General features: G+C 34.1%; 3 protein-coding genes across 9 annotated transcripts; 1 reads left to right on the forward strand and 2 right to left on the reverse strand.

Moving 5' to 3' along the window:
• Positions 1-6,816: 6,816 nt before the first annotated feature.
• LOC100775684 (probable inactive heme oxygenase 2, chloroplastic-like) lies at positions 6,817-10,411 on the reverse strand. Its single transcript, NM_001254974.2, has 4 exons — positions 9,851-10,411; positions 8,769-8,992; positions 7,209-7,316; positions 6,817-7,114 (listed from the first exon to the last, which is right to left on the reverse strand). The coding sequence occupies exons 1-4, from the start codon at positions 10,263-10,265 to the stop codon at positions 7,022-7,024; spliced, it is 840 nt and encodes a 279-aa protein (NP_001241903.2). The 5' UTR covers positions 10,266-10,411; the 3' UTR covers positions 6,817-7,021.
• A 903-nt stretch (positions 10,412-11,314) lies between these two features.
• On the reverse strand, positions 11,315-20,078 carry LOC100775692 (uncharacterized). 7 transcript variants are annotated; one of them, XM_026125434.2, is made up of 11 exons: positions 19,164-19,243; positions 18,740-18,801; positions 17,452-18,591; positions 16,185-17,336; positions 15,977-16,018; positions 15,299-15,375; positions 13,410-13,494; positions 13,253-13,336; positions 13,060-13,161; positions 12,879-12,977; positions 11,315-11,817 (listed from the first exon to the last, which is right to left on the reverse strand). In XM_026125434.2, exons 3-11 carry the CDS (start codon positions 18,535-18,537, stop codon positions 11,707-11,709), a joined length of 2,838 nt encoding a protein of 945 aa, XP_025981219.1. In that variant the 5' UTR covers positions 18,538-18,591; positions 18,740-18,801; positions 19,164-19,243; the 3' UTR covers positions 11,315-11,706. The 7 variants fall into 7 exon arrangements, 6 of the variants coding, with proteins under 6 accessions (XP_025981219.1, XP_006595963.1, XP_003545302.1 ...); XM_006595900.4 differs by lacking the exon at positions 18,740-18,801 and having other exon boundaries at positions 17,452-18,588; positions 19,164-20,072; XM_003545254.5 differs by lacking the exon at positions 18,740-18,801 and having other exon boundaries at positions 19,164-20,072.
• A 3,866-nt stretch (positions 20,079-23,944) lies between these two features.
• LOC100776229 (patatin-like protein 2) lies at positions 23,945-27,307 on the forward strand. The gene is made up of 7 exons (XM_003544403.5): positions 23,945-24,257; positions 24,708-24,889; positions 25,016-25,208; positions 25,506-25,664; positions 25,921-26,229; positions 26,697-26,872; positions 27,150-27,307. Exons 1-7 carry the CDS (start codon positions 24,120-24,122, stop codon positions 27,217-27,219), a joined length of 1,227 nt encoding a protein of 408 aa, XP_003544451.1. The 5' UTR covers positions 23,945-24,119; the 3' UTR covers positions 27,220-27,307.
• Positions 27,308-27,455: the final 148 nt, after the last annotated feature.

Below are 27,455 nucleotides of genomic sequence, written 5' to 3' on the forward strand. Positions count from 1 at the left end.
GTGGTTTGTACAAGGGTTGGAGACAAATTGACTTAATTTGTGCACATAGTAACATATATCTAGCCTAGATATAGTTAAGTACAAAAGCCTGCCAACAAGCCGCCTGTAAGATCCTGGATCAACAAGTTTTGTTCCTGAGTTAGCTGTCAATTTGTTATGTGCTTCCATAGGAATCGAAGAAGGTTTGCAGGCAAGCATTCCACAATCTTCGAGGATAGACAATGTGTAATGTCTCTGACACATGAAAATGCCTTCCTTTGATCTAGATAGCTCTAGGCCTAGGAAGAATTTTAATTAAGTCTCCCAGATCTGAGTTTGAAGTGCTCTTTCAAAATGGTCTTAGTTTTGGATATGATGGCTTGACTTGGGCTAACTAGGATAATGTCATCAACATAAACCAAAACTACTATGAAATTATCTCCTTCTTCTTTTAGTGAACAATGAGTAATCATGCTTAGATTGTTTGAATCCACTTCTGAGTAAAGCATTGTTGAAAGCATTGAACCAAGATCTTGAAGCCTGCTTCAGTCCATATATAGATCTATTCAGCTTGCAAACTAATGGTGGATTGGGTCCCTTGGTGACACTATGTTTATAGCCTTGTGTAATGTTCATGAATATCTCTTCTGAAAGAGTTCCATTGAGGAAGACATTGTTGATGTCTAGCTGAGCTAGATGCCAACCATTTGATGCTGCCAGAGATATCAGCAACCTTAAGGTAGTTATTTTTGCCATAGGGGAAAAGGTTTCTTGAAAATCTAACCCATATTGTTGTGTAAAACCTTTGGCAACTAACCGAGCTTTATGTCTTGCTACTGTCCCATTCGAATGCAGTTTCAGCTTAAAAATCCATTTGCAACTGATAGGTTTCTTCCCCTGAGGAAATGGGACAATGGTCCAAGTTTTATTGAGCTCCATGGCCATCAACTCAGTAGATATGGCTTCTTGCCATGGTTTATGCTTGATGGCTTGGCTGTAAGTTTGCGGCTCATGGTTTTCTGAGATTTGGCAGATGTAGTGTTTATGTGAATTAGAAAGTTTTGAGTAGTCTAAGTGATGTTGTATAGGGTAGGTGACTTTATTTGTTCTGGTCACATTGTAGCAATGGAAATCAATGAGATATTTTGGAGTGTTTGAAACTTTGGTAGACCTTCGCAGGGGTTCTTGAATAGGAATATCAGGCTGTATGGTGGTAGCAGGATCTAACTGAGCAGGTTGAGGAGTATGTTGTAGTGTGTCTGTGATGGATGAGATATCTGTGTCATCTAAGTTAGTGGAGGTTATGAGATTAGGGGTGACATAGGGGTCAAGCAACTCTCTGTCACTGTTGTTGGACTGCTGGTTTTTGAAAGGGAATATATTCTCAAAGAATTTTACATCTCTGGATATGAAGATTTGCTTGGTAGACAGGTTGAGAAGCTTGTAGCCTTTATATCCTTGAGGGTAGCCAAGGAAACTAGCTGCAACAGCTCTAGGTGAGAATTTGTGTCTGCTTGATATTAGAGTGGAGGCATAGCATAATGTTCCAAAGGTCCTGAAATCAACATAGTTAGAAAGTTTAGCATATAAAATCTCAAAAGGTGACTTGGCTTTCAGAATGGGGCTAGGGGTCCTGTTCATCAAGAAAACTACAGTTTTGACACATTCACCCCAGAATTTTAGTGGCAAATAAGATTGAAATAGCAAGACACGAGCAAGATTTAAAATGTGGAGGTATTTCCTTTCTACAACACTGTTTTTTTGTGGGCGTTCCACACAGAAAAATTGGTGTAATACACCTTTCTTTGAAAAGAAATATGAAAAGTTAAACTCTTTTGCATTGTCAGATCTGAACCTCTTGATGGTAGTTTGAAATTGGTTTTCCACATATGAGAAAAATTATGGTACAATGAAGAGACAATAAGTTAAATCTAAAGGTTGGAATAAATAACACATTGTGCAGGAAGATGTCATCATTTAGTTTTATGCTTCCTATCCCTTCAACCTTTACCTTGGTGGAATTAGGTAATAAAACATGAGAATCATGTAGACATTTAAAGGAATTAAATTGTTCTTTCGAGCAACATATATGTGAGGTTGCTCCTGAGTCGAGAATCCAATAATGGCAAGATTCATTGAAATCAAAACTAGTGTTCATGCATATACCTGAAACATTTGTGGCAAGAGTATCAACATTGTTCTCTGTGTTCAATTGTTTTGTCAAGAGGCTAATCAAATGTTGACATTGAGCAGTGGACAAAGTATTTGTGGCACCTTGACTCGGGGACTCATCATGATCAGTTACCTGATTTACAGTTTGTTGAGGCTTGTTCTTGAAGTAATTTGGAGGATAGCCAACAAGTTTGTAACACTTGTCTTTTGTATGACCCAGCAGGTTGCAATGAGCACATTGAGGTCTCTCTTTCTTGGCCATAGTATTAGAGTTTAGATAAGGTATGTGGTTTACAACAATTTCTCTTTGTGCTTCTTCTTGAATAACAAGAGAAAAGACATTACCAATGGGGGGAAGAGGATCAGAGAGGAGAATCTGACCCCGGACCTGAGCAAAACTGTCGTTTAGGCCCATTAAAAAGGACATGACATATTCAGATTCAATGTAATCTTGTAGAGTTTGTAACCCGCCACATTTGCATCGGAAGGTTGGTTTATAGCCTGAGAGTTCTTCCCAGACCGATTTTAATTTGGTATAGTAGGTACTAGCATCATCATTTCCTTGTTGTAATGACATTAATTGCCTTTTCAATTGGAAAATTCTTGGGCCATTCTTTCGGGAAAACCGTGTTTTCAAATCTTCCCAAATTTCCTTAGCCGTGTTTGCAAACAAGATGCTGCTAATGATGTCTTTAAAAACAGAATTGTAAAGCCAGGAAATGACAAGATTGTTACCACAAGTCCATGCAGCATATGTAGGATCGACTGTGGTTGGCATCGGGAGGGATCCATCGATGAAGGCCACCTTGTTCTTCACCGAAAAAGCTACCATCATTGCGCGGCTCCATGTGGTGTAGTTCTTATGGTCAAGAGGTTGGGAGGTAAGGATGAGTCCCGGGCCATCCGAATGATGTAGAAACAATGGGTGAGAAGGATCTTGACTAAAATCTTTAACTGGTGTTGCCATGAATCCAAACGGAAAAGTTGATGGGAGAGTGATTAGGAGAAGAGACAAAGGAGAAGATCACAGACCCATTGAGGAAGAGGATCGTAGAGGTTGTTGTTCATTTGATACCATATTAAAGTTATTAGCCTTGTAATAACTTGAAATGGAAATGCAAAAAGGAAGAAAGAAACAAAGAATATTGAGGAAACTCAAAATCAGTATAATAATTGGAAAAAATTATAAAGTTGTATATCATCTAGTTATCAACTATATACATATATGAGGAGAAATAAAAGGAAAAAATAACTAAACACAGTAAAAACAAAATTATAACAGAATTAATAGAATAATAAAAAGTAGTTAAACCCAGAATGACAGCATATGCAGAATAGCAAAAGTAGCGGGAGATCCAATAAATCCTTTTAAAAAAATATTGTTTTTAGCTTTTAAAGTCATGCAATATGCCAAAATTCCTCCAAGTCATTATTTCTTTTCTCGGAAAGATGTGGGAGGAACCGAATAAAATTCCCTAATAATGAAACTCGAATAAAGTCAAAGAAAACAATTGCAGCGCGTAAAAGTGTAACGCTTCCAAACTTTTTATTTTCCTCTACGGAAGGTTCATTGTTAATTTGTTTGATGTGTCGATCATATATTAGCAACACAAATTACTGAAAATTAGAGCGAAGACTAAAGTTTTGCAGACAAAACGGGGAAAAGAAAAAATGCACCTCCGCAAAGGTCATTGCTCGTATACACAATTTACCAATTTTACAAAGTACAATGAATGTCTAAAATGAAACTTTCATAACTTAAACAATGGATTCAGGCATTGATCTCAAAAGTGTTGACTAACAGGCACAGAACAGAGTGCAAGTATGAAATTATGACCCCAATCTGAGGGAAAACATCCGTATTATTCTATCGTACTGTATGAATTAAAAAATAAAAGAAAAATCGATGATTCATTTGATTAGATTATAATTTGTTAACAATTAAAATAAAATCTATGATTGAATTGATTGCATTTATTATTCATTATTATGAATAAAAAATAAAAATGTGATTTTTGAATTTACTAATTAAAATTGAATTAATTGCATTTAATTGAGGAGAATGAATATAATATTACCAGGTATCATTTCATATTTTATAAAAGCTTCTTTTATATAATATAAATAAACAGATAATAGATTCGATATTTTTGATTAATAAAATATCAATAGGATATCAATTTAGAGTATATCATATTAAAATTAAAAACTTAATATGTAATATATATTATCGGATTTAGCTCAAATTATATACGCTAATTATAATTAAGTTTGAATTAATGATTCGATGCTCATACTTTGCCCGACACGAATTGGAGTCTTTTAAAGGGGAAATATTAAAAAGTTTCGTTGCGCTGTCGAAATTCTTTTATAGTTAAAATTGTTTTAATTATGAAAACATATGGTATATCGATGTTTGATATGGATAAATATATACTAACTATTTAGTATTAATTGTTCTCTTAAAAAAAACTATTTAGTATTGTTACATTGTAAAAAGAAAATATTGTTATGAAAATTATTATTGTGAATTCTTAGTTTTTCATATTAATAATCTTCTCTTAACAGAAGATCCTTAAAGTGCGTGAAGAGAATCCAAATATAGTGGATCATAAATACTATACCGTAACCAAAAACCTACTGACATTAACAAAGATGTAACAACCCCCTAAAGAAGCAGTCCCCCAAAAACATATTCACATATGTTTGAAATGCTCCTATACATGCAAGTGTAACCATCCCAAAGTCACGTCATATAATTCTTTTTCTATAATAACTGCTCCAGTATCAATTCTTTCCTATATAATGTAGTCTTTGAAGAGGATATGATGGCGATGAGGAGAATTTGAAGGTGGTGGATGAGTGGATAAGAAACTTGGAGATTATGAATGCCCCATTTTCAGTTTTTCTAAAAAAGAAAAGAATAGAATTAGAAGACCTTGGAGGAATGCAATGATTGTTAAGCTAGACCATGAAGAACAATAATTCTTCTAGAGAAATCACTAAACATGTTGATCAAAAGTTAGGTAACTGAGTGAGGAAATGAGAGATTATTTGTTGTAACTTTTTATCAGCATGCTTTAGTGATCTCTCTAGATGAATTATCTGGTCTATTGCTTAGCTTTTGAAAAGATGATGACTTCATTCAAGCTTCGGACTGACATGAAAGTTGGATGATGTGAGTACAATGGTGAGCGAATAATTCTCCTACAGATATCACTAAAGCAATGTTGATCAAGAGTTAAAGCAAGTGAGTGAGAAAGTGCATATTGTTTATTGTTTCAATTCTCTTAAAATACATTTAGATTAATCAGTAGGAGCTTGAATATCATACATCTTTTACTAATAACTTTTTTTTTGTAGGCTTAGATTCTTGCTAAAATTATGCAGAATATGAATACTGAATAATTGATCGTATGAGAGCAAACGAGAATACAAATATAAAGTTTGAGAAAGTGAGTACAACTAAGCGGTCTTTCAATTTATAAAACATGTGTTGATTCATAAGTTAAAATTTGTATGTGCATTACTTGATTATTTGTCCCATTGAACTGAGTTTATTATAAATACAAAATTATTTATAATAAATTAAAAGTACAATTAATATATTAAAAAATTATATATTATAATGTTAATTATAATACAATCTATATATTTATATATTTATTATAAATTTTAGTTATATAAGAGAAATATTTATTCTATACGTGCATCGGCTAAAATATTTGTTTTTGATTAAAATTAATTTGTATACACATTCCAATTATGTTTAACTGTTGCAAACTAATACTATCAAAATTATACCCAACTTAAAGCGAATGAGCCCGTGAATTTAGTTCATCTAATAATGAACAGAATAAAATCCGCTAATAATGAAACTCAGACTAGTCAAAGAAAACCATAGATGTTGCAGCGGGTTAAAGCGCAAGGCTTCCTAACTTGTCATTATATTCCTCTCCCGAAGGTTCATTGTTAATTTGTTTGATGTGAAGATCATATATTAGCAACACAAATTACTGAAATTTGTCAAATTATGAAGAAGAAAAATTAGTTCTTGAAATTAACAACTATCAATCATTTTAGCCCCTGATATTAAGGATCTATCAATTTAATCCCAAACAGTCATAACTGCTAATCTTTGGTTGCTTACATTTGGTGCACATTAGTCGAATTAGTTCTTAGTTTTGTTGTGCATCAGTCAAATTAATTCTTAATTTAATCCCACAACACTAGATACTAAATTGATTTATGATTGTCAAATTTAGGGACCAAATTGATAATAATTGTCAAATTCAATGACTAAATAAATTGATTGATTTTGTAATATTAAGACTAAAATGATAGATGACCTTAATTTCAAGGACTAAAGTGAACAATAGTTATAAAAGTGGGACTAAATTTGATCTTCTATATCAGGGACTAAATTGATTGGGGATTATAATTAAGGACTAATTTGGTGTATTATTTATTAGAAATACTTGCCACTGAGGAAAAATGGTCGATGGTTTCCAAACTGCAGTTCACTTAAACCCTCCAACAAACCCAATATCTTACAAAGCTAAATGGCATATACTATGACCACATTTCTTGGGCTTAGCTAAACCAAAAGTCCAATTGTACAACCACACAATTTATGCATGCAATGAAGTGTAAAGTGGGATACTTGAGAGCATCATTTCTCTGATAAGGCATAAAAGTAAATCAAACAAATATTCTCTCAAGAATGTATCGAACTTTACAAAGTTAGGGATACCCCTCCATCAATTAAAAGCCACAAATTAGAGAAGCTATAGGAAGAAAAGGAAATATTAGAAAGCTTACCATCAAAGACGGCAGTGTTGTTAACAAAAAAAAAAGAACAAATGTCTATTTATGAGACAATTAGACGAACAATTTGTCCCATATACCGGAATGCCTTTGTAGTTTCTTTTAAACATCTATTCTTTTCATCTCGAGACCAATGCTGCACGAATCACAATCGCACATCAGTAATAAGAACGGCATAGCATCTAAATATAATACTAAAGCCACAACTTATAGAATTCTTAGTAATCAACCTCTGAAAGCATGTTGAGCTTATCACGAACATCTTTCAACAAGTCAGGTACATCTCCTTCCCATTTGTAAAACTCCAACTCCTTGCCTTCCAAGAGCTCTTCAGAAACCTAAAAGCAACAATAAAAGAATGACAAGCAACCCCTGGAGGTTTCACAATAAGTTCATAATTGAGTTCTTTAAATAAGGAATTCCTCAGTTCTGATTCTATGTTGACTAGAGGACTTCAACACCAATTAATACCACAAAGTCAAAATACATATTCAATTCTACAAGGTTGCATGAGTTTGTAGAAGTCTATAAGCATATTTTTATGGGTCAAATTCAATACCGAGCTATCATTCAATATAACTGCTGAAATTAAAGGGACAAGGTCCTTCCTCCACACCACACTATATTGTCCATAATGGCTTGATGGCCTCTTATTCGAAGTCCAACATCCCTTTCAAGGGCCATTATGCTGAACATGGAATTGATACTTAAATACCTACAAAATATTTGCAATCAGAGTCTTCTTTTCTAAGCTTGTTCAAATGGAATTTCAAGTTTAGAGGAACTCTAATGTTAAAAGTACCAATTATTATATCAAGTTGGCAGCAGCTCTATTAGCTCTATAATATCCTAGACTAGGTAGCAATGAAGTGAGAAACAATTGGATAAGCTGAGAACCTATAAGATAATTAGTGCAGTCCTATTCAGTATTCACACAAGTTGCAATAAGAGTATAATAAATCTAATTGGATCAAGCTTGGCTGTTGTCACCACCTATGGTTTAGTTTTTAATATTATTGTATAAATAGATTTTGCCTATAAAAGGCCTGCTCCTTGTATGAGAGTTCTGTATCAATGTGAGAATCAAAATGTAGGAGAGAAATAAAGAGTGAGTTAAGGTGCTCCGGGCATTTGAGTAGGTAAGAGAGACTGGAGAGTTAAAAGTTACTAGTAGTACTTTCATGTGTAGTTTTTATTAATAAATAAAAATCTTCTTTCAAATTTCTCCTCAGCTCCACTATATGACTTCAGCATCTAAAATTTGAGTTATGGTTTGATACCGATCTATTTTGCAGTAGATCTCTCTTACATGACCTGCATTATGTCATCAACTTTCAAACACCCCTTTCACTTTGAATGAGAAAATACAAGCAAATGATTATTAAGTTATCCTCTAATTGCATCCATCACTCACAAGGACACCAGACTTATCTCTTTCATTTGTCTCATCTTTCTAACTGAAAAATGATAGCCGAGAAAAACCAATTTTATTCTAATAAACAGCAATGTATTTTGTCAAGGCATTACATTTTTCAATTTTTTTTTTTTGCTGGAAGTAAGGTATCCCCATAGTTGAAAGCCATGAGACTAACCCTCGATACGTTGAAATAACTGAAGTGGGTTTTGTCTCTCCCAAAAAAGTTTTCTCTGAGGAATCGAACCCCTATTTTTCTTTCAATTGGATAGACTGAGAAAGGAACTACATTAAAAGGGAACATGTGATAGTATTCCCTCATACATAAAACTATTTTCTAGTACAGGGGAAAGGAAAGTGAGTAGTGAGTACCTACCTTCTTTCCAATGACCTGACCAGCAGCTATATGAGAAAAATAGATATTGTAGAAATGGGAGAGAAACAAGGGTGCGCTTATCTCTGCGAGTTCCTCCAAATATTTGGCATATGTAAGCCCTGGAGAACCAGGAGTCGGAATCATATTTCCTTCTTCCTCCAACCATTTCAGATCCTTCAACAGCCCTTCTGATCTTTCCAACCCAGTTTTCCTCATGTATGCATCTGCAAATTCACACAAATTCTCATCAATAATAAAAAATTAAACAATCAAAATTGCAGTATCTCAACGACTTGTGCATTATCAATCTGCAAATTCACACAAATTCTCATAAATCATAACAAATTAAACAGTCAAAATTGAAGTATCTCAACGACTTGTGCATTATCAGCGAACAGAGTTAAAACTCCAATTTTGTCTAACATCAGTGTCACAACTCAAGCAAGCACCTAACTAACAGTTTCTAAGTTATGTCCTCCACGTTTTATACAATTATGACTAATGGTCTTCAAATAAGCAACCCAATATATGCCACCTCAAACTTAAGCAACTCAATTAATTTTTTCTCCAATGAGAATTTCTATTAACAAGTTGTTTAACTCACAAATATTCCCTTTCTCTTTTCTATATTTAATGCAAAGTTATGCAACTCATGAGTAATAGTTGCTTATTAAGCAACTCTCACCCATTTTAAACAACTCAAAATCATATGTGAGACACTAATGTAATATTTTTTTTTTTATACCCAACACATTAAGCAGCTCCCAATGTGGACGCTCCAAGGAGAGATAAATATAAGTTATATTAGAAAATGGAAAATGGTAATTTGAATATGAATAAAAATATCACTTAATTACATTTTTAAGAAAATAAAGATAAGAAAGTGTGAGATTTATAAGGTTGACTTGGTGGTGGAAGGAAGAAGGGAGGAAGAAAGGTCATGGTTCGAATATCTTTCGCTAACAAATACTAACAAATTAACAATGGAGCCAAGATAAAGAAAAGAAAAAAAGGAAGGAAGGAAGGTGTAAGAAGTAATGCAATGAGTTGGGAATGGAATTGAATAGGATTGAGTGACTGACAGGAAACGTTGTCGGATTCGTCGACGATGCGTTGGAGGGTGGCGAAGATGAGGTGGCTGTCGACGAGGTAAGAGAGGAAGCCTTCCATGGAGGCCTGCCACGCGTCGGAATGCGATTGGTGTTCTTGTTGAGAAACGGTGTCGTTGGTGCGGAGTCTCATGGCGACGAACCTCATCTCTTCGGTGATGCCGGTGGTCTCTCCGGGATATAGCTTCCGGTACCTCTTTCGCTTCTTCAACGTCGACTTAGGGTTCGGCTTTGGCTTAGGAGTTTGAGTGAGAGTAGTAGTAATTTCGGCGTTGGTGTTGGTGTTGGTTGTTGCTGTTATGGATAAGCTGCAATTGCAGAACTTGTTTGGGACTGAGATTGGGAGTGGGAAGCATAGTTGTCGAATGGGTTTCGCTGTTAACCACATCGCTCCTTCCTTTCTTTTTCTTCCCTGCTGATTGATTGATGGATACCGTTTTCAGTGCTCTGCACTTCTATGCTGCGTGTGTAATCAAATTTCATTTCTTAACCAAGAAATCCTAGTGTCCATGCCAACAATTTTAATTCTACCCTATTTCGTATTTACCCCAATCCCCACTCTATATAAACATTTTTACTTTTACTTTTCATCAGGTGCTAACCAAGTAAAATTTTAAATTATTTTAAATATGATTATTAAGTGTCATACTTTTGTAATTCTTTATCTTTTTTTTGTTTCTTTGTAGATGAATAGAAGCAGAAAAACAAAAATAATAATAATAAAACCCTACCTTATATAAAAAGAAAAAAAGTATATATATATATATATATATATATATATATATATATATATTTCAAAGATAAGAAGGAAATAAATTCGTGTAGCAAACACTATTAATATGAAAACAAAATTTTTCAGTTTGGAAAAAAGCTAAAAACTAGCTTAAATATTTGCCAAACAAACTAGCTAACTAGATTAGTTACAATTAGTTGAGTAGAGGTAAGAGTAACAGATAAATAATTATTAACTACATAGAGCATGTTTGAACAAGCTTTCAAATTCTTACGATTTGAGAATCGAATTCTTGTTAACATGTTTATCAACTGTGTTGAATCTTTGTTGTTGAATTAGCCAAGCTTTCAAATTAATGCAACTAAGGTTCGCTAAAAAGCTTCATAGTACCTGCGTTCACCTTTTTGCCTTGGGAAGCGTGTTTTCCCCCATTGAACGTGATTTCAACGGGTATACAAACAGACTCATACCCTCTACAAAATACCACTAACACTTACCTTAGTTGTAATTTGTAAGTTTATAACATGATTTAAATGAGGCTAATACTGAAAAATGCCTAACTGAAAATTTAAATTCACACATCATTTTAGTATGAACAAAGTGATGTGCCCAACAAACTGTGTTTGAAAGAGGTTTGTGAAAAACTTCACAGTTATTTTGAAATAAGATATCATATCAAACATCTATTTACTGAGGACAGCAGATGAGAGAACAATCTGTGTATAATTTAGTGAAGAATATATATACATGGCTTATATTTGTGTTTCCTATTTATGTACAAGGGACACTGATTACAATCCCTGAGGGCCACCTGACCCAAATGAAAGATTGAATGAATGGAAAAATGTACAGCTTAGGCAAGCTGAACTCTAATAGAAGGCTTTCACATGTTAGTTCACCTTGAAGCTTCATTAAAAATTTAAAACTTCTATCCATGTAGTTGATTTCACCTAGTAAGACAAGGTTTTAGTTGCTGTATCAAGTCGAACTCACATGATCTATGGACTTCCCATGCCTTTGACATATAACTGCCAATCCAAACACCTATCTAGCTCTTCTAGAGGTATTTACATATCTTCCGCTGAAACAAACGAGTTCAGGCATGGCATGCTTTTAATTTCTGCAAGAACTTTAATGTCTCCGTGTAAGAAGGGTCTAAACGGCTCACTGGTTTGCAAGAATTTATGTGATCCGTTGACTCCAATACCTGTTTCAAAATTTGAAGATAAATCAGGAAAGCAAGCACTTACACTGAATACTACAACAAGAAAAAAGTCACTTCAAATATTATTGGCCATCGCAACTGTGTTGCATAAATACCCGGTAAAAAAAAGAAGCATACCCAGTCCCTCCAAAAACGCATCTATCAACTTGTATCTCTCGTGAATTGTCACAGGGCAGTATTAACTTCCCCATTCGAGTTTAATTTTAATGGATATGCCAAAAATCACAGTAAAAGCTGCATATGTTCAGTTCCCTTGCCTTTATCAGGGGCCCAAGGTTATGATCCCCACATACTCTGTCCAATAGGACAATAGGGTAAAGAACCTCCCTAGAGCCCTCACCCGCAAAGAACAAATAAATAAAACTGATAAAACTTTCAAGGTACTGGGCAGATCTATAACTGTAGCGAGTAGGCGAAAAGCTTGCATCTAACAAGAGATGCAGATGAACGTTGTCCAACAATTATTTCATACTACTATCAACTAAAATTATAAAAGGGCACAAAATAATGTTTTTTTTTCTTTTCTAATGACTGCAAATAAATTTTGCTACATAATGCAGCTATAGGCTTATAACAGATCATGCAAAACACCGTACATAAAGGAACAAATTACACACATATAATGGGTCACACAAAATAAAATGGAAGTAGAATCTATGAAGTAAACAGAGTACAATAAATATCAATTTCAGAAGGGTCTTTGAAGCAGGTTAAGGTGAGAAAAAGCACAATGCCGCAATCAACTCATTATCATAACCACAAAAATAAGTGATAACTTTAAATCATTAGACAACATTGGCAATGACATTAGTTACTGCATTATATTTTCCTTTAAAGGAAAAAGGAGCCATTTTTGTTAGGCATAGTTAGTAGGAGGGCTTCCTTTTCAACTGGGAAGTTGGGTGCTTAAAGCTCAGACCTCCACCTTTGGTGGGGCTACAGCTTGGGTGAAAAAAGAATTTTTGAACTAATTCCTTTATCTTTTCATTTCATTCTTTTTTTAAAAAAAAATCAAATGAGATACAATTTCACAATATACTTACAACTAATTCCCCAAATCCAGGATATGCTGACTCAATTGGTACAATTTCAGTTCGAAAGGCCCATCCACCATAACCTTCAACTATTGGAGTTACCTTGGTCTACAAAAAGCAGTCACTAACAACTCAAACTCATGAAAAGACAGTACTATAGATATTAACAAATAACTTAACTGCTGATTACCTCACAAAAGCTGAGGACATCAAGCAACCCTTTCTTATGAAGGTGACGAATATAGTCATTAAGCTCTATCAGTCTTGAAGATCCACTTCTTAGCTCTCCTATCTATAAACATTAAGAACCAAGTGCTAAAAAATCTTTCAATTGTAGCAATTATAAGAATAGAAAATACAAGTAGGTAACTTTAAACACTAACTGTTGGAGCAGGACGAAGCACAAAGCCCATTCGCCAAGGCATATCTGCAAGTTTGCTACCAAAATGCGGGCAGCTATAAAAAACCTACAACCAAAATAACATTAAAAGAACCCTGCAATTTTTAAAGCATATATTTAATTAAGGAGTCAATACTTACAATTCCTATTGTATTTTTCATGAGATTATCAAATCTTTCTTCCTTTGCTTTATGAAGAATCTGCTTCACAACCAGGCCACCCATACTGCAAACAATAAAAAGGTACATGAGACAGAACAAAGTGAGGTACAATTTGATTAAGCAAACAACTTGGTTCCCAAGACATTTGGAAAATGCAATTCAGACAAAATACATAAAAGAAATAATAAATAAATAAATAACAAGTAAGTTTGCCTTTGTCCAAAATGATTTCTAGGATAAAGTATATATTAGAAAGATAAAAGCAGTCACAGCTGGGACACAAACCACAAAAATATTCAGAAGTTGTGACCGCTTGTTCATAAGACAGAACAAAGTGACATGTAAAGCACACCTCACTATAATTCTTTCCCAAAAATAGAACAAGATAGATTACACACACACACACGCACCCATAATCAACAGCTACTAATTTGTCCTGCATTCTTTTTTGTTACTTCAAAGTATGGTATACTTTATTTTCTACAAGTGACTGGTTTATTTTTGTCAAAAAAACTGTTGGAAACTAAAAATCTATATGATTGTGTGATCAATGGGGACCAAAAAGGACAGTGGAGGAAATCATCAAGGGGATCTTAAGCTAAACAATATTTCTGAAACTTTGGTTTTTAACTGTGCCGAATGGCATCATGTGATCCATGTACCCAATCTCACCTAGTGGAATAAGGCTTTGTTGTTGTTGATTGTGAATCAATCTTGATCTTGAATTCTTAAATAATCCCTAACCAAATTTACCTCATGCTTTTGCCTTGGTGCCATTGAATGATTGAAAGAGAGGTAGAAATAAAAACATGGCTTAAATATATAGTTAGTCCCTATAACGTACCTACTTTGTTATTTTAGTCCTCTTAGAAATATTTTTTTTAAAAATAATCCTTCTAATATTCATTATTTTGGCGATAGTCCTTGTCATTACTTAGTTACCATTAATTGTTGATGTGGCTAAATAGTTGAGGAAAAATAGAAAAGGTATATTAGCAGAACTAAAATTAAACGGGTATATTTACATGGATTAAACCCAGAACTGTATTAACTATTAAGTGACTTGTCATTGCATGGCAGGAGGAAGCAACTGTTAATGAAAATTAGGTAACGTAATGACAAGGACTAACGCCAAAAAATTGAATATTACAAGGAGTCAGTGACTATTTTAAAAAATAATAATTTTAAAACAACGATAAAAAAAAAGTATATTACATGGATTAAACAAATTTAAGCCTAAAAACATTAAGTTGTACATGAAACCAAGCAAGGACAGTCAAGTCTTCTGTCTGCATGAATTCCCTTGTACAATTCTAAGTTCTAACAATTCATGATTGTTTAGAATCATATGTATGTACAAGTCAATAAAATATCCTTTGAAGAATGAATCACACTACACTTTCAAAAGATGAATCACATAGACTAAATTAAAAATTGTATTAAGTGACGTGTCATCACAGGACAGGCGGAAGCAACAGTTAATGAAAATTAAGTAACAACAAGGACCAACGCCAAAAATATTGAATATTACAAGTACTATTTTAAACTTTTTTTAAAATAACTATAATAAAAAAAGTGAGTATATTACATGGATTAGAAATGTTAAAGCCTAAAAACATTAAGTTGTACGTGAAACCAAGGAAGAACAGTCAAGTCTTCTGCATGAATTCCCTTGTGGAACAATTCATAATTGTTTAGAAGCATATCTATGTAAAAGTAAATAAAATATCCTTTGAAGCATGAATCACGTGCACTTTCAAAAGATGCATGTCAATCATAAAAAAATGAATAAGTAAACCAGTGAGTTCACAGAAGTCCAATTCCACTGCATGCATGTAATTTGAACACTCTTGGGCAGATAGACTAACCTGTGAGTAACAAAAACAACAGGTCGATTCCCAATTCCTGCAGCAACAAGCTTCTCCAATAGCATAGAACTAACTTCCTGCAAATTTCAAAATAAACAAGTATATGAACTAGAATGTAACAAGAAAACAAAGAAGCCGTCAGTAGGCAAGTACAAGGAAAGCATAGGTAAGGATATGAAAGAAACTGCCTACTGAAACCATGTGCAGGGAGGAAATGGAGAAATTGAAAATTTTAAGGATTTGACTGTAGAGATGTGAATATATAATTTTAGTGTAGTTCTGGAATTAGCACAAAGAAAGATAAACTTGATTAAGGTTGTCAAAAATCAGGAAGTATTTAGAGCTCTGTCATGCATGCCTGTAATATGCAAGCCAGAAACATGAAAAAGAACAAACTAATAATGAAGAAACTAGAGAATGTAAAAAAAGAAAGAAAGAAACTTGCTCAGAACCCCTCTACTCAAATCACAGTAAAATTATTACAATCTTCATCCACAATACCAGCTTTCTTTAACCCTTAACAAGGCTCATAGAGGATAAAGACCGCAATACCAGCTTTCTTTAACCCTTAACAAGTATCAGCAACTTCCCAGATGACTAACAAACCAAGCTAATGGTAGAGAATAAAATCTGATGCTGTTTCTAGATTTAAAAAAAATAGTGTAGAAAAATTGTAACCTGAAGAGGCAAGCTAGCTCCAGACCATTGTGTGAGATTAGTCTGCATAAAGCATTTAACCTAAGAGTTAGATGGAGGCAAACGGGATCACCCATGAGGCAAGCTCTAGAAAAGATGTTGGAACTAACAGCAAAAAATAATGCAAAATTCATAATCTAAACATCTCTTCTTAATAAGGCAAACATGTCCCAACTTTACCAAGGCAAACCTTGTATTTTAGGGTAAACATCCGAGCCTCAGGAAAATCACTGGAAAGCCATTCACCAGGCCAAAAGGTTCCAAGCTTTCCTGCTTCCTCATCAATCTTCTCCACCAAAGGTGATGAAGTTGAGGATTTCTCCTCAGCTATACGCCAAGTTTTGTAAGGCCCACCACGTAGACCATGGACAAAAACTATGTCTAGTGGAGGGCAATCTGCATCTGGGTTGTTTTTAGTTGAATCATTAGAAATAGAACAGTTGCTGCCATTCACGGATTCTATTACATCCCCCATTTCAGTAGAAGTAAACAGAGATATCTCCTTTGAGAAAGCTTCTTGTTGATCTGTTTCTTTGGGACATTTCCAGTGGGGAAGATGAGAATTTATCAAGAATATCATGTCATCATAACGAGGACACGAGTTCCTATAATTTTTTACACCACCATCAGAAGGGCCTCCTCTTCCACTTTCAGATTTTCCATTAGGCTGGTCATTGCAAAACATATTTAAAAGTGCTGCCCTGGCATAGCTTTGCATTTTAAGGTCACTGCAACCTGGAATCCGCCCATTAGCACAATCATCAAGCCATTTGCACCAAGTTTCATCAACTGTGATAACCTTCTTGACTCTGGGAAGCAGTGAGAGGATGGTCAATAACCGAGCTGCATGCTTGCGGATATGAGCTGTAGGAGGAACTCGGACACTAGCTGGATCATTTACATCTGATATAGCCGGTTCCCCATCTACATTTGATATCCGCTCCTTCCCCTCATGTGCTCTAGATGATGCATCATAAGCCTCAATAGCAGCCAGTTTCTCATAATCATCACTCAATAAAAAGCGCCTCAGCAAACATAAAATCCCAAAATCAACTATCATGTCCTGACACACAGAATCTTCAGCACAAACTTCAGTCAAAGCTTTAATTCCTTTCAGGGTTGCCAAGGCAGAATCTGCAGCATCTAATTTAGGAAGATTATCTTTTTTTAAACTTCTAAATGGTCCTGCTAAAGGTTCCAGAGACAGAAAATCTGCCAGTGGGGATGCATCCCCAGAATTAGATGCATTTCCCAACTGTTTAGCTGCCAGATTAACAACGGCACTAGATAGTTGATTGGCAACTTGTGCAGCAGAAGCAATATTTGCATTATTGATTAACGTCTGCAAAAGTTAACACAGCTAAAATGTGCATCAAAAGTTGACTTGGAATGAAGTAACACAATCAGATAAAATGAAAGGCCATTTTGATAGAAAGAGAAAGAAAAATATTTCATACCTTTACATTATCACTCTTAGGTTGGTTGGTTCCTTTATCATTTGATTTCTTTATAGAACTTTGTACTTCAGACAGCATCATGGCTAACCATCCTTGAGAAAGTGGTACACATGTTGGTCCATAGTCTTCCAAGATCTGAGAAAGAATCTTTATGGCTGAAGATCGTATAGTATCAGAGGAAAATTTTCCAAAAACCCAAGGAAGAAGAATGCCTGACCATTTTTGACTCTCTTCAAGAGACAAACGCAGCTCCCCAGTACAAACTAGCTCCAATGCCTTTGCCATTGGTTCTTGAACCTGCTTATGCTTTGTCATCTGCTTGGCGATGTCTCTCATTGGATTAACACCCTTCTCCATCACTACCTTCTGCACTCCAGGGCTCCTCTCAACAGATAAGAGAAAGGCAGATGAAGCTACCTGAGCCAAAGAAACGTCTTCATGCTTGCATGCTTGAGATATAGTAGAAAGAAGACTGGAAGCCCAATCAGAAACAGATTCATTCAAAGGTGTATTGCGATCTTCTAATAGCAACCACACCACCAAACTTGCATGCCATTTAACAGACCTCTCCGGTGCCATTAAAGCAGACATGATAGCATTTCCATCTCGATCCAGTTCCTGAATACGAGATCTATTCAACTGTGATGCTGTTGCCCAATTTGCCAATGCCCAGGTGGCAAAAGGAACAGCAACATGTTCACAGTGCAAATCATCCCAGAGACCAGGAACAACAGCAGAAGACACATTCTTTTGTTCCGGTGAATTGTCATACTTATTTGGATATATGAGAGTTTTAGGAGTTTGATGCTTCAGTTCTTCGTGACAAGCATCACTATTGGTCCTTGAAAGCCCTAAAACAGGGGTACCTTCAAGTATCTTGATTCCAATCCCTTTCCTTCCCGACCCACCACCATCATCTTCACCTTCAGGTGGCTCATCCAAGTGCAAACCCCCGTCCTCAATAACTTCTAGGGCTGCAGCAATGTCTCTGATTTCAGCATTTCCAGGCAATGATGGCTTAAAAGATACCTCTTCAGCATTGTCACAACTGGATGTAACGATATCCATAATGGCAGCAACAAGCATGCTCCTGCCTTTCAAAGAATCAGAAATATCAAATGCACTATGTCTTGAATGCTTCTGCCACACAAAAAATTCATTATTTCACCACCAATGTCAAAATCAGAAAAGACACTATTCTCAGCATCTTGAGTGAAGCTTGAATTTCTACAATAAATCTAGAAGAACCACAGTACTAAGAAAACGATAATTATACTCATGCACTCACTTGTCTTCCATCCCATTTTCCACCTCCATTTCCATCTCCCTCTTTATTTCCTATCGCATCACCTATAGGATTATATATCACTTCAGAGCCTCAAGGAATAAACAAACTAAGTTCATGTTTCGGGTGACACTTGCACCCTCCAATGGAATTCAAACGGTAATCCAAACGTAACTTAATGAATAGTGCAACATTTAATATATTCAGAACCTATAATAGTTTTACTTATCAATTAACGGTTTCCATTTTCCTTAAGATTCCTGTATAATCTATCATCTCATTTAACAGATAACACCCTATTTATGAGACAAAAAGCTCTAGAATCAAGTAACACAATAGATAAAGTCCAATTGATTGTTCAGTTTGCAAATGCCAATATCAAACTAAAACGATCAAAACAATTCAGACATTAGAGAATCAGAGTTACCTTGTTATTCTTAGAACGCCGAGGCTGGCACGAGAAGATGAACCTCAGAAGACTCGGAACCGCGTGAGGTCTCCCAAGAACCGCCGCAGACACGTTAGGGTCCGCAATCAGATAAGCCAGCGCCCTCGCGGACTCCGCCTGCGTGGCGCCGCCGTCCTTCGCAACCGCCACCGAATCCAGCAGCCAGTCCACGACGGCGCCGCTGCCTGCCCCGACGATCGCGGCTCTGCGGCCGGAGTTCGCGGCGGAGATGTCCGCGAGCAGCGCCGCGACGCGAATCTCGAAGCCGGAGCGGACCTCGTGGTTCGCCGAGGACAGCACCGACCGCAGTGACTTCCAGAGTACCGCGGCGGCGACGCCGGTGCGCTTCGCGTGTTGGAAGATCCGGTCGCAGGAGTCCGCCGCCTTGCGCGCGGCGCGCTCCGCGCCCTCGTACAGTGGATTCGTTCCTCCGCCGCGATCGGAATCGGAGAGGAGCGCGGCGGAGGCGACGACGGCGGAGATGGAGACGGCGGAGAGAGCAACTACGAAGATGCGAGAGAGAGATTTGGAATGGACGGGAGAGAGCGTGTGGCGGTGATCGGTATTTGGCTGAGGGGCAATTTGGGAATTTTCTAAAGTTGTATTTGTTGGATTGATGATAGGTTTTCTTGAAGAAGAAATGTTGCGATGAAGATGGAAGCGAAGAAGGGGTCGAGTTCTAAAACAGAATCTATACATTTTTTATTTTAATTATTATTATTGAAATTAAATGAGAATTGATAATGGTTTAGGGAATGCAAAGAGAAGAGAAGAGAAGAGAAGAGATTTTTCTTGACTTGAGTCTATTGCTGTGTTGTTATGTTGTTATGATGATTGTTTGAGAAGGTGGAGGCGAGTATGGCGGGAGGGAGCATGGATGATATTCAATCTCTATATAAGAGAATTTTCTCCCACGAATATGCCATGGAACTTTTTGGATTTTGTTTCGGTCAAGACAAGATAGAGCAGTGGACTTCCCCAACAATGTTTTGGGCTTCCACCCACCTCCAAAAAGCCCAAATTACATATTATTCAACTATCATGATCCTAATGCTTGTATTTTTTTATTAGACAATTTTGTTTGAATAACAAAAATTATTATAAATAATAAAAAAAATTTCCAATTATTTAATACATTTATATATTCAGGATTCTGATATTTTTTTTATTAATCTGGAACAATTATATGCCCGATGCATGTACATGTTTTTTCTATTTTTCTTATATGGCTTCAAAGTTGAAATAAATGTTAGATAAATATTGTTAGACGGATGCTTTGATTTATCTATTTTATCTTTGTCTTCTCATCCAAAGATAGATTGCGACAATATATATATATATATATATATATATATATATATATATATATATATATATATATATATATATATATATATATTAGATATTTATATTTTTGTGGGATGTCTTTGCACACATGTTAAGATGTGTAACTATAGTAGTTTGATTTTATCTTACATGATCTCATAATGGATTTAATATTTTATTTTTTATTTATAAAAATTAAAGATAATATATAAGGTTTATAATATCACACATCTTATAACCAACTAAATTAGACCCCATGAATTTGATATCCTATAACATTATTAAATTAATATTATACTTACAAAGTTAATGATTGCACAAAGCAACCTGGGGGGCTATTTTTCGGATGATGTATTTTGCTTTTTGCTTAATTAAGGCCGGTTTGAATAAATTTATCTAGAAGGACTTTTAGAATAACAGCTTATCTAGAAGTTCTATTGTGAAAAGCTCCTTCTAGATAAGCTAATTATGTGTTTGAATGATACATATTGATGTCATACCTATGTTTTGTTTGCTTTGGGTTAGGCTTCATGTTCTCCCAAGCTTTCTTGTCTTGTTCCTTGTTTTTAATCTATTTATGATATCAGGCTTTGCTGTTCGGGCTTTTGGTTGTTAGGCAATCTAGTTGGGATCAATGCAACCAATTGTCCTTAGCTTAGCCTTCTTTTGCCTTTTAAAAAAAGTGATGTCTGGATAAAACTAAAAAAGTGCTTTTATATGATTAACATTACTAAAAAGGTTATAAAAATTAAATAAAAAAAACTAAATAGTGTTGGAAACATATTTTAAATAGATTATGTGACTTGTTCCATTTCTTCCATTTGTAGTTTTCATGAATGGATTAAATTTCCCATCACTCCAATTATTTCTTATAATAAAGTAATGTAAAGTCATACAAGCAATAAAGACTTTGTCTCTAAAAAAGGAAATCATATTACCTAATATGTAGACATGGCAAGAAAACCCGTACCCGTGGGTATCCACCCGAATCCGTCCCGACTTTAACGGGTAATACCCGAGTTGATCGGGTATGGGTTTGGGTTCGGGTTTTCCCCGATAACCAAAAGTCGGGTACGGGTACGGGTATGGGATTACTAGACCCGTCCCGAACCCGAACCCGCCCCGCCACTTAAAATCTTTAGAATTTTTGCATAATTTAATCAAAAGGCATATAACTTTTATTACTAGTTAATTTTATTTTAAAATTTTTACATAATTTAATATTATTTTTTTAACTATTTATGTAGACACACGTGTTATAATAAATTTATTGATATATAAGTAGTTAAAAATAAATGTTTAACAATCAATTTATTTTTTTCTAAAATCAAATTTTTAATATTTTTTTACAAAAAAATAAATATTTTTCTAAATGGTGTGTGGAACGGGGTTGGAGATACCCGATACCCGACGGGTACGGGGATGGGACAATAAACTCAAACCCGTCGGGTATCGGGTACGGGTATGGGGATATGTTGAGGAGTCGGGGTAAGGGATTGGGGAGACAATACCCGTACCCGACCCGCCCCATTGCCATGTCTACTAATATGGTTCATCTCGCTTATATAAATCAAGATTAGGATATGACTCAAGGTTCAAAAAGTGTTTATAGAAATACTCATAGATCATCCGTGAATAAAATCTTCATATTAGTAACGAGATTTAAATTTACATCCTTATAAAATATATGAGTTTAATTTTTACTAATTGAATTATCTTTTGTTGCCCTTGAAACTTCAACTTTAGTTATCTTTATATGAGCTTTTCGTTGTAAACTCTCTTAGTTTAAAAAGTTTTAGACTTCAACTATGCTTATACATTAACATTCCTCTTGAGCTAAGATAAAGTAGTTAATGAGTCTTACCATTAAAACTTTTCTAAGTGAAAACGATAGAAATCCAACGAGTTTTGTTTCAAAGAAGACTTGGGTGTGAGTCTAGCTAGAAAGGCTTGTCTGCAAATAATACTTGGGTGATTGCTTGGAGAAACAAGTTAAAGAAAACTTGTGTTGAACCTGAAGACTTGATTGTAAAATAATACAAGTACAAGTCTCTTATCTATTACTGTTATTGAAACCTTTGATTGGATATAGTTTTGAATTACAGATGAATTAAGTATAAAACTCTATGTTTTTATGATTTACCTTACACCTTATATCTTTCTTAAAATGCTTTAAATGGTTTCTAAAAACTTAACAAGTTTTACGACTATACTCATGTTTAAAAAGAATTTATATTAATTGTCTTTTCAAACTAGCTAAGTATGTTGTTCTACATAAGAAGTATCTTCTTATGTAAATAGATTTGTGAAAATTAATTTGTTGAAAACACAATTCAAGCTTTTTTTTGTTTTCCTGTGTTTTATAACAATATAACCCTAATTTGAAATGATGATTTGACTCAACTCTCTTCTTTGTAGTGGAAGGATATTTGTTTAATTGGTGAAGGTAAAGGATTGGCTTATTTAGGAAGTTGTTAAGGTAGGAAAGGGGTGTTTATTAAATTTTGGTATGATATAATTTGGATGGGTAATTAATGCTCCAATGAAGGACTTAATTTTTATGATATTTTTAATTCAGAAAATATAAATGGGTATATATATATATATATATATATATATATATATATATATATATATATATATATATATTTGTTGAAATGGGAAGATGCGGTTAATTTAATTGGAGATGGACTTTCTTTTCTTAGGAGCACAATATATTGTTTGAATTTTGTAATCTTTTGAATTCTTTATGTCTAACTTAGTGTGGATGTTAAATGGTTGTGGAAGTTTGACAATTCAAACTCTTATATGTAAAATTCAATAAACTCAGAGTGTGGATGTAAAATCAATGCTTCAAATTTGCAGTTCCAAAACACACTAACATGGAGGAAAAACTTAGAATATCAAAGTGATGAAATGATGAGTTTAAACAAGCACATGCCAAAATGTGCGGAGTTTAAAAAAATAATTTGTTTAGGGTTTGATTGTTTGGTATTCTGTCTCCATGCATGCTCTTCGCCTTATCGAAGACACGATTAACATGCGAAGAATTACTCTCTCTCTCTCTCTATATATATATATATATATATAATTTGTATTTTAAATACAAGGCAACATAAGAGGTTACTGTATATGTATTAATTATTCAAGCAAGCTGTGGCGGAGAACCAAAAGATAGTACTGTGTTTTTAGTGTTTGATCTGCCCTACGATGAATCGTTTGAATATTAAATTCGTCTCCCATAAATCCATTCATCTTTTGATTGGTCCGTCACTATCAAAAAACATGATTAACATGTGAAGTATATAGCTGGTAAAAAACATGATTAACATGTGAAGTATATAGCTGGTAAAAAATAAAATAAAGTGTAGAAGTAATCAATTTGTCTTTGTTGAAAATGATATTATCCATGTTATTTTGGAGATTAATTTGACACGCTTAAAACAAGCCAATAATTAGAAGGATTAATTTCCCCGAATGTTTATTCAGTTTGCTGATCTATATATAGAACTTCTCATAATCAAATTAAGCCATGAAAACTAGATCTTCTGAATAGCAATAAGCTTGTTGAAGAGTTTAGGAGTTTTCTTTGCCCTTTAATTCAACTCAATGGAAGCAACGAAAGAACTTGTATCTCCAATTCCATGCGATGATGGACACCTTGTTACCGTTCTTAGTATTGATGGGGGTGGCATTCGGGGAATCATTCCAGGAATTATACTTGGCTTCCTCGAATCAGAACTTCAGGTAATAGGCTAACTATATAAATAGGTACAAATAAAAAAAAAAATCATTCACTAGAGGGTTTAAACTTTAAAGTAAATAAATTTTTATATATACTTTGTTGTAAGATTATAATTATTTTTATAAAAACTTTATTTATTGAGGGGATTTGATCCCTTCCATCCCCCCTAATGCTAAGTAATTAAAGTCAACTATACTAGTTAACGTCGTGCATCAAAATATATTGCTATAGATCGATATAATATAATAAAGATCACATCACGAAAACGATAATTTTATTGATTATTATTACCTTCTGGAAGTTTATGTACGTAGTATACTTATTTTATTTGCGTGCAATTTATTTTATATATATAGCTAGTACTATATAAATTAACTTTAATTTAGTCTAGGTCTTCTAGCTTAATTATAATTAACATTTTAATTAATGCCAACTGTGGTGCATGATTGCAGAAGCTAGATGGAGACCATGTAAGATTGGCAGATTACTTTGATGTGATTGCGGGAACAAGTACTGGAGGATTAGTGACTGCAATGCTCACTGCTCCAAATGAAAATAACCGACCCTTGTATGCAGCCAAGGATATTAAGAATTTCTACCTTGAGCATACCCCAAAAATCTTCCCACAAAATAAGTAAACACCATTTACTTTACCATGCATAATTAAACTTCATTCCAAATCAACCATGCTATATATATTTTATCTATCAATATATACTAATTTACAGTGTAATGGTCCTGAATATATATATATATATAGGTGCTGGAATTTATTCTCATCTATGGTGAAGTTCACAAGAACTCTGTTTGGACCACAATACAACGGCAAGTACTTACACAGGCTTATTAGGGAAAAATTAGGAGAAACAAAATTGCACCAAACTTTGACCAATGTCGTCATCCCAGCATTTGACATCAAGCGCCTTCAACCTACCATCTTTTCCAGCTTCCAGGTTCATCCTTTTTCTCTTAATTTATTATATAAAATATATTTTTTATGGAAAAAAAATCATATTCACAAGAAACTAATTATCCAAGGAAGTTTTATTTGAAAATCAAAATTACAGAAAGTCTTTTCTTTCAGATTTTCATATAAAATTTGCAGAAAATTCATAAATAATAAGGATTGTAATAACATGTATTATAGGAAATAAACAAAATTAATATTATCACATACATATGTGTGTGTCTTTCTCTTACATTTATATGAAATATTAATCTCACATGTGATATATATATATATATCACAGCTGAAGAAGAGGCCAGATTTGAATGCATCGTTGTCTGATATATGCATTTCAACTTCGGCAGCTCCAACATATCTTCCAGCTCATTCCTTTGAAACCAAAACCCACCACGGTGTCAGCAAATTCGACCTTATAGACGGTGGCGTTGCTGCAAATAACCCGGTACACAATCTTATAATTCAAATGAAAGGAGTAAATTTTAACGATATAATTCAAATATGAATAACTAATGGTTAAAACTAATTAAAACAATCTTAAGCATGCATAAACGATCCTAACTCCGTTCTTTATTATAAGAAACAAGTTATATAGTATAGTGACGAATAGAGGTAGTATTATATGATGAGTAAGATATATATAAATCATCAATTTAATTGACAAATAAGGATGTGGTATATATGTTAATTTGGTATTCCAGGCACTGGTGGCCATGGCAGAAGTTACGAACCAAATATGTCATGAAGGGCCATGTGATAGCTTAAATGTGGAACCGATGCAATACGACAAGTTTTTGGTGATATCATTGGGAACAGGTTCTCAGAAACAAGAAATGAAATACAGTGCTCTTGAAGCAGCTCAATGGGGTATCTTGAGTTGGGTAACCACAGCCAATGGTGGCACCCCTTTGATTGATGCATTTAGTCAAGCCAGTGCTGACATGGCTGACTTTCATATCTCTTCCCTTGTTCGTGCACTCAATTCTGAGCATAACTACCTCCGAATCCAGGTTTTCATTCCCTATTTTTTATGTCATAATTCAACAAATATACTTTATTGGTTTTTAATTATAAAATTCTTTCAATTAATTAACATTTTTTAAGAAAAATAGATAATTTAATTAATTATATTAAATTTATCATGTGTATTATCATTTCAACATTTTCTTTTTCTTATCACTTTATTTATTTAATTGTTTTTTTATTATATTTAAAGAAAATATAATTAATATATCTAAAACTTATAAAAAGAAACCTGCATGAATTACATAATCATTCTATAACAACCCATAAGTCATAACCATAATGTATAATAGGTTTGTTAATTTTTAAAATAGTTATTTTAAAATAATTCAAACAATGATTTATTATTAAATAAGAGTATAAAATTATTTTATAATGCATAAACCTTAAAGTCAAATAATAATTGTCATATTTAGAAATAAATCCTTATATTAAATTCATTCAAATTTTGTAGGACGATACATTAATTGGGGACATGTCTTCTGTTGACATGGCTACGGAGAAGAATTTGAATGATCTCGTCAAAGTTGGGGAGTCATTATTAAAGAAGCCGGTTTCAAAGGTTAACTTGAAGACGGGCGTTTATGAACCTGTTAAATCTTATGAAACAAACGAAGAAGCCTTGAAGGGGTATATTAAAATCCCATATACGTATATATATTGCCAAATAATTATTAATTAATATAAGAAATGAACATATATCATTGATTAATTCATCATACTCGTGGTAATTACGTTGATAATATTGTTATAGTATATACTTATAGTATTTATACAAACAATTTAATTTTTATTATACAAAATCCATACAAATAGGGAAAAGTGTTAACGATTATTTTTTCGAGATTTATTTTTGATGTGCCTTATTTTAAGTCACAGTTTCACGATTGACTATAATTTGTTTCAGGTTTGCGGAACGACTATCCAAACAGAAGCAATTTCGTAAATCTCAAATGTCCGCTAATGCAAATCCTTGAACGTTGAAAGGATAACTAGTTGTATTAATCACTATCAGTGTAATATTATGGTTGATGTTATATATATATTAACGAGGTGCCATCATCATCACCCTGGTTTTTTCATCCTTATATATGCTCATGCTCTAAATTTACTCAATCGGGCATAAGGATGAAATATTGTTCGTCTCTAAATTATGTCATTAAAGTTTCTAGTAGTGGATCTAAGAATTTGAGAATAACAATAAAATTGAGAG

Source organism: Glycine max, chromosome 14 (genome assembly GCF_000004515.6).
Source record: "Glycine max cultivar Williams 82 chromosome 14, Glycine_max_v4.0, whole genome shotgun sequence".
Lineage (NCBI taxonomy): Eukaryota > Viridiplantae > Streptophyta > Magnoliopsida > Fabales > Fabaceae > Glycine > Glycine max.

Excerpts from the sequence above, each read along its gene's own strand:
- LOC100775692 (XM_003545254.5), bottom strand. The coding sequence starts at position 19,883 with ATGTATAGATTCTGTTTTAGAACTCGACCCCTTCTTCGCTTCCATCTT. Across the intron at positions 18,592-19,163 it reads GGCGTTCTAAGAATAACAAG|AAGCATTCAAGACATAGTGC; the intron begins GTAACTCTGATT and ends TTTGTGTGGCAG. Across the intron at positions 12,978-13,059 it reads ATGTCCTCAGCTTTTGTGAG|ACCAAGGTAACTCCAATAGT; the intron begins GTAATCAGCAGT and ends TGCTTTTTGTAG.
- LOC100776229 (XM_003544403.5), top strand. The coding sequence starts at position 24,120 with ATGGAAGCAACGAAAGAACTTGTATCTCCAATTCCATGCGATGATGGA. Across the intron at positions 24,890-25,015 it reads AAAATCTTCCCACAAAATAA|GTGCTGGAATTTATTCTCAT; the intron begins GTAAACACCATT and ends ATATATATATAG. Across the intron at positions 26,873-27,149 it reads AACGAAGAAGCCTTGAAGGG|GTTTGCGGAACGACTATCCA; the intron begins GTATATTAAAAT and ends AATTTGTTTCAG.
- LOC100775684 (NM_001254974.2), bottom strand. The coding sequence starts at position 10,265 with ATGTGGTTAACAGCGAAACCCATTCGACAACTATGCTTCCCACTCCCA. Across the intron at positions 7,317-8,768 it reads GTCAGGTCATTGGAAAGAAG|GTTTCTGAAGAGCTCTTGGA; the intron begins GTAGGTACTCAC and ends TGTTGCTTTTAG. Across the intron at positions 7,115-7,208 it reads AGCTCAACATGCTTTCAGAG|CATTGGTCTCGAGATGAAAA; the intron begins GTTGATTACTAA and ends TGATTCGTGCAG.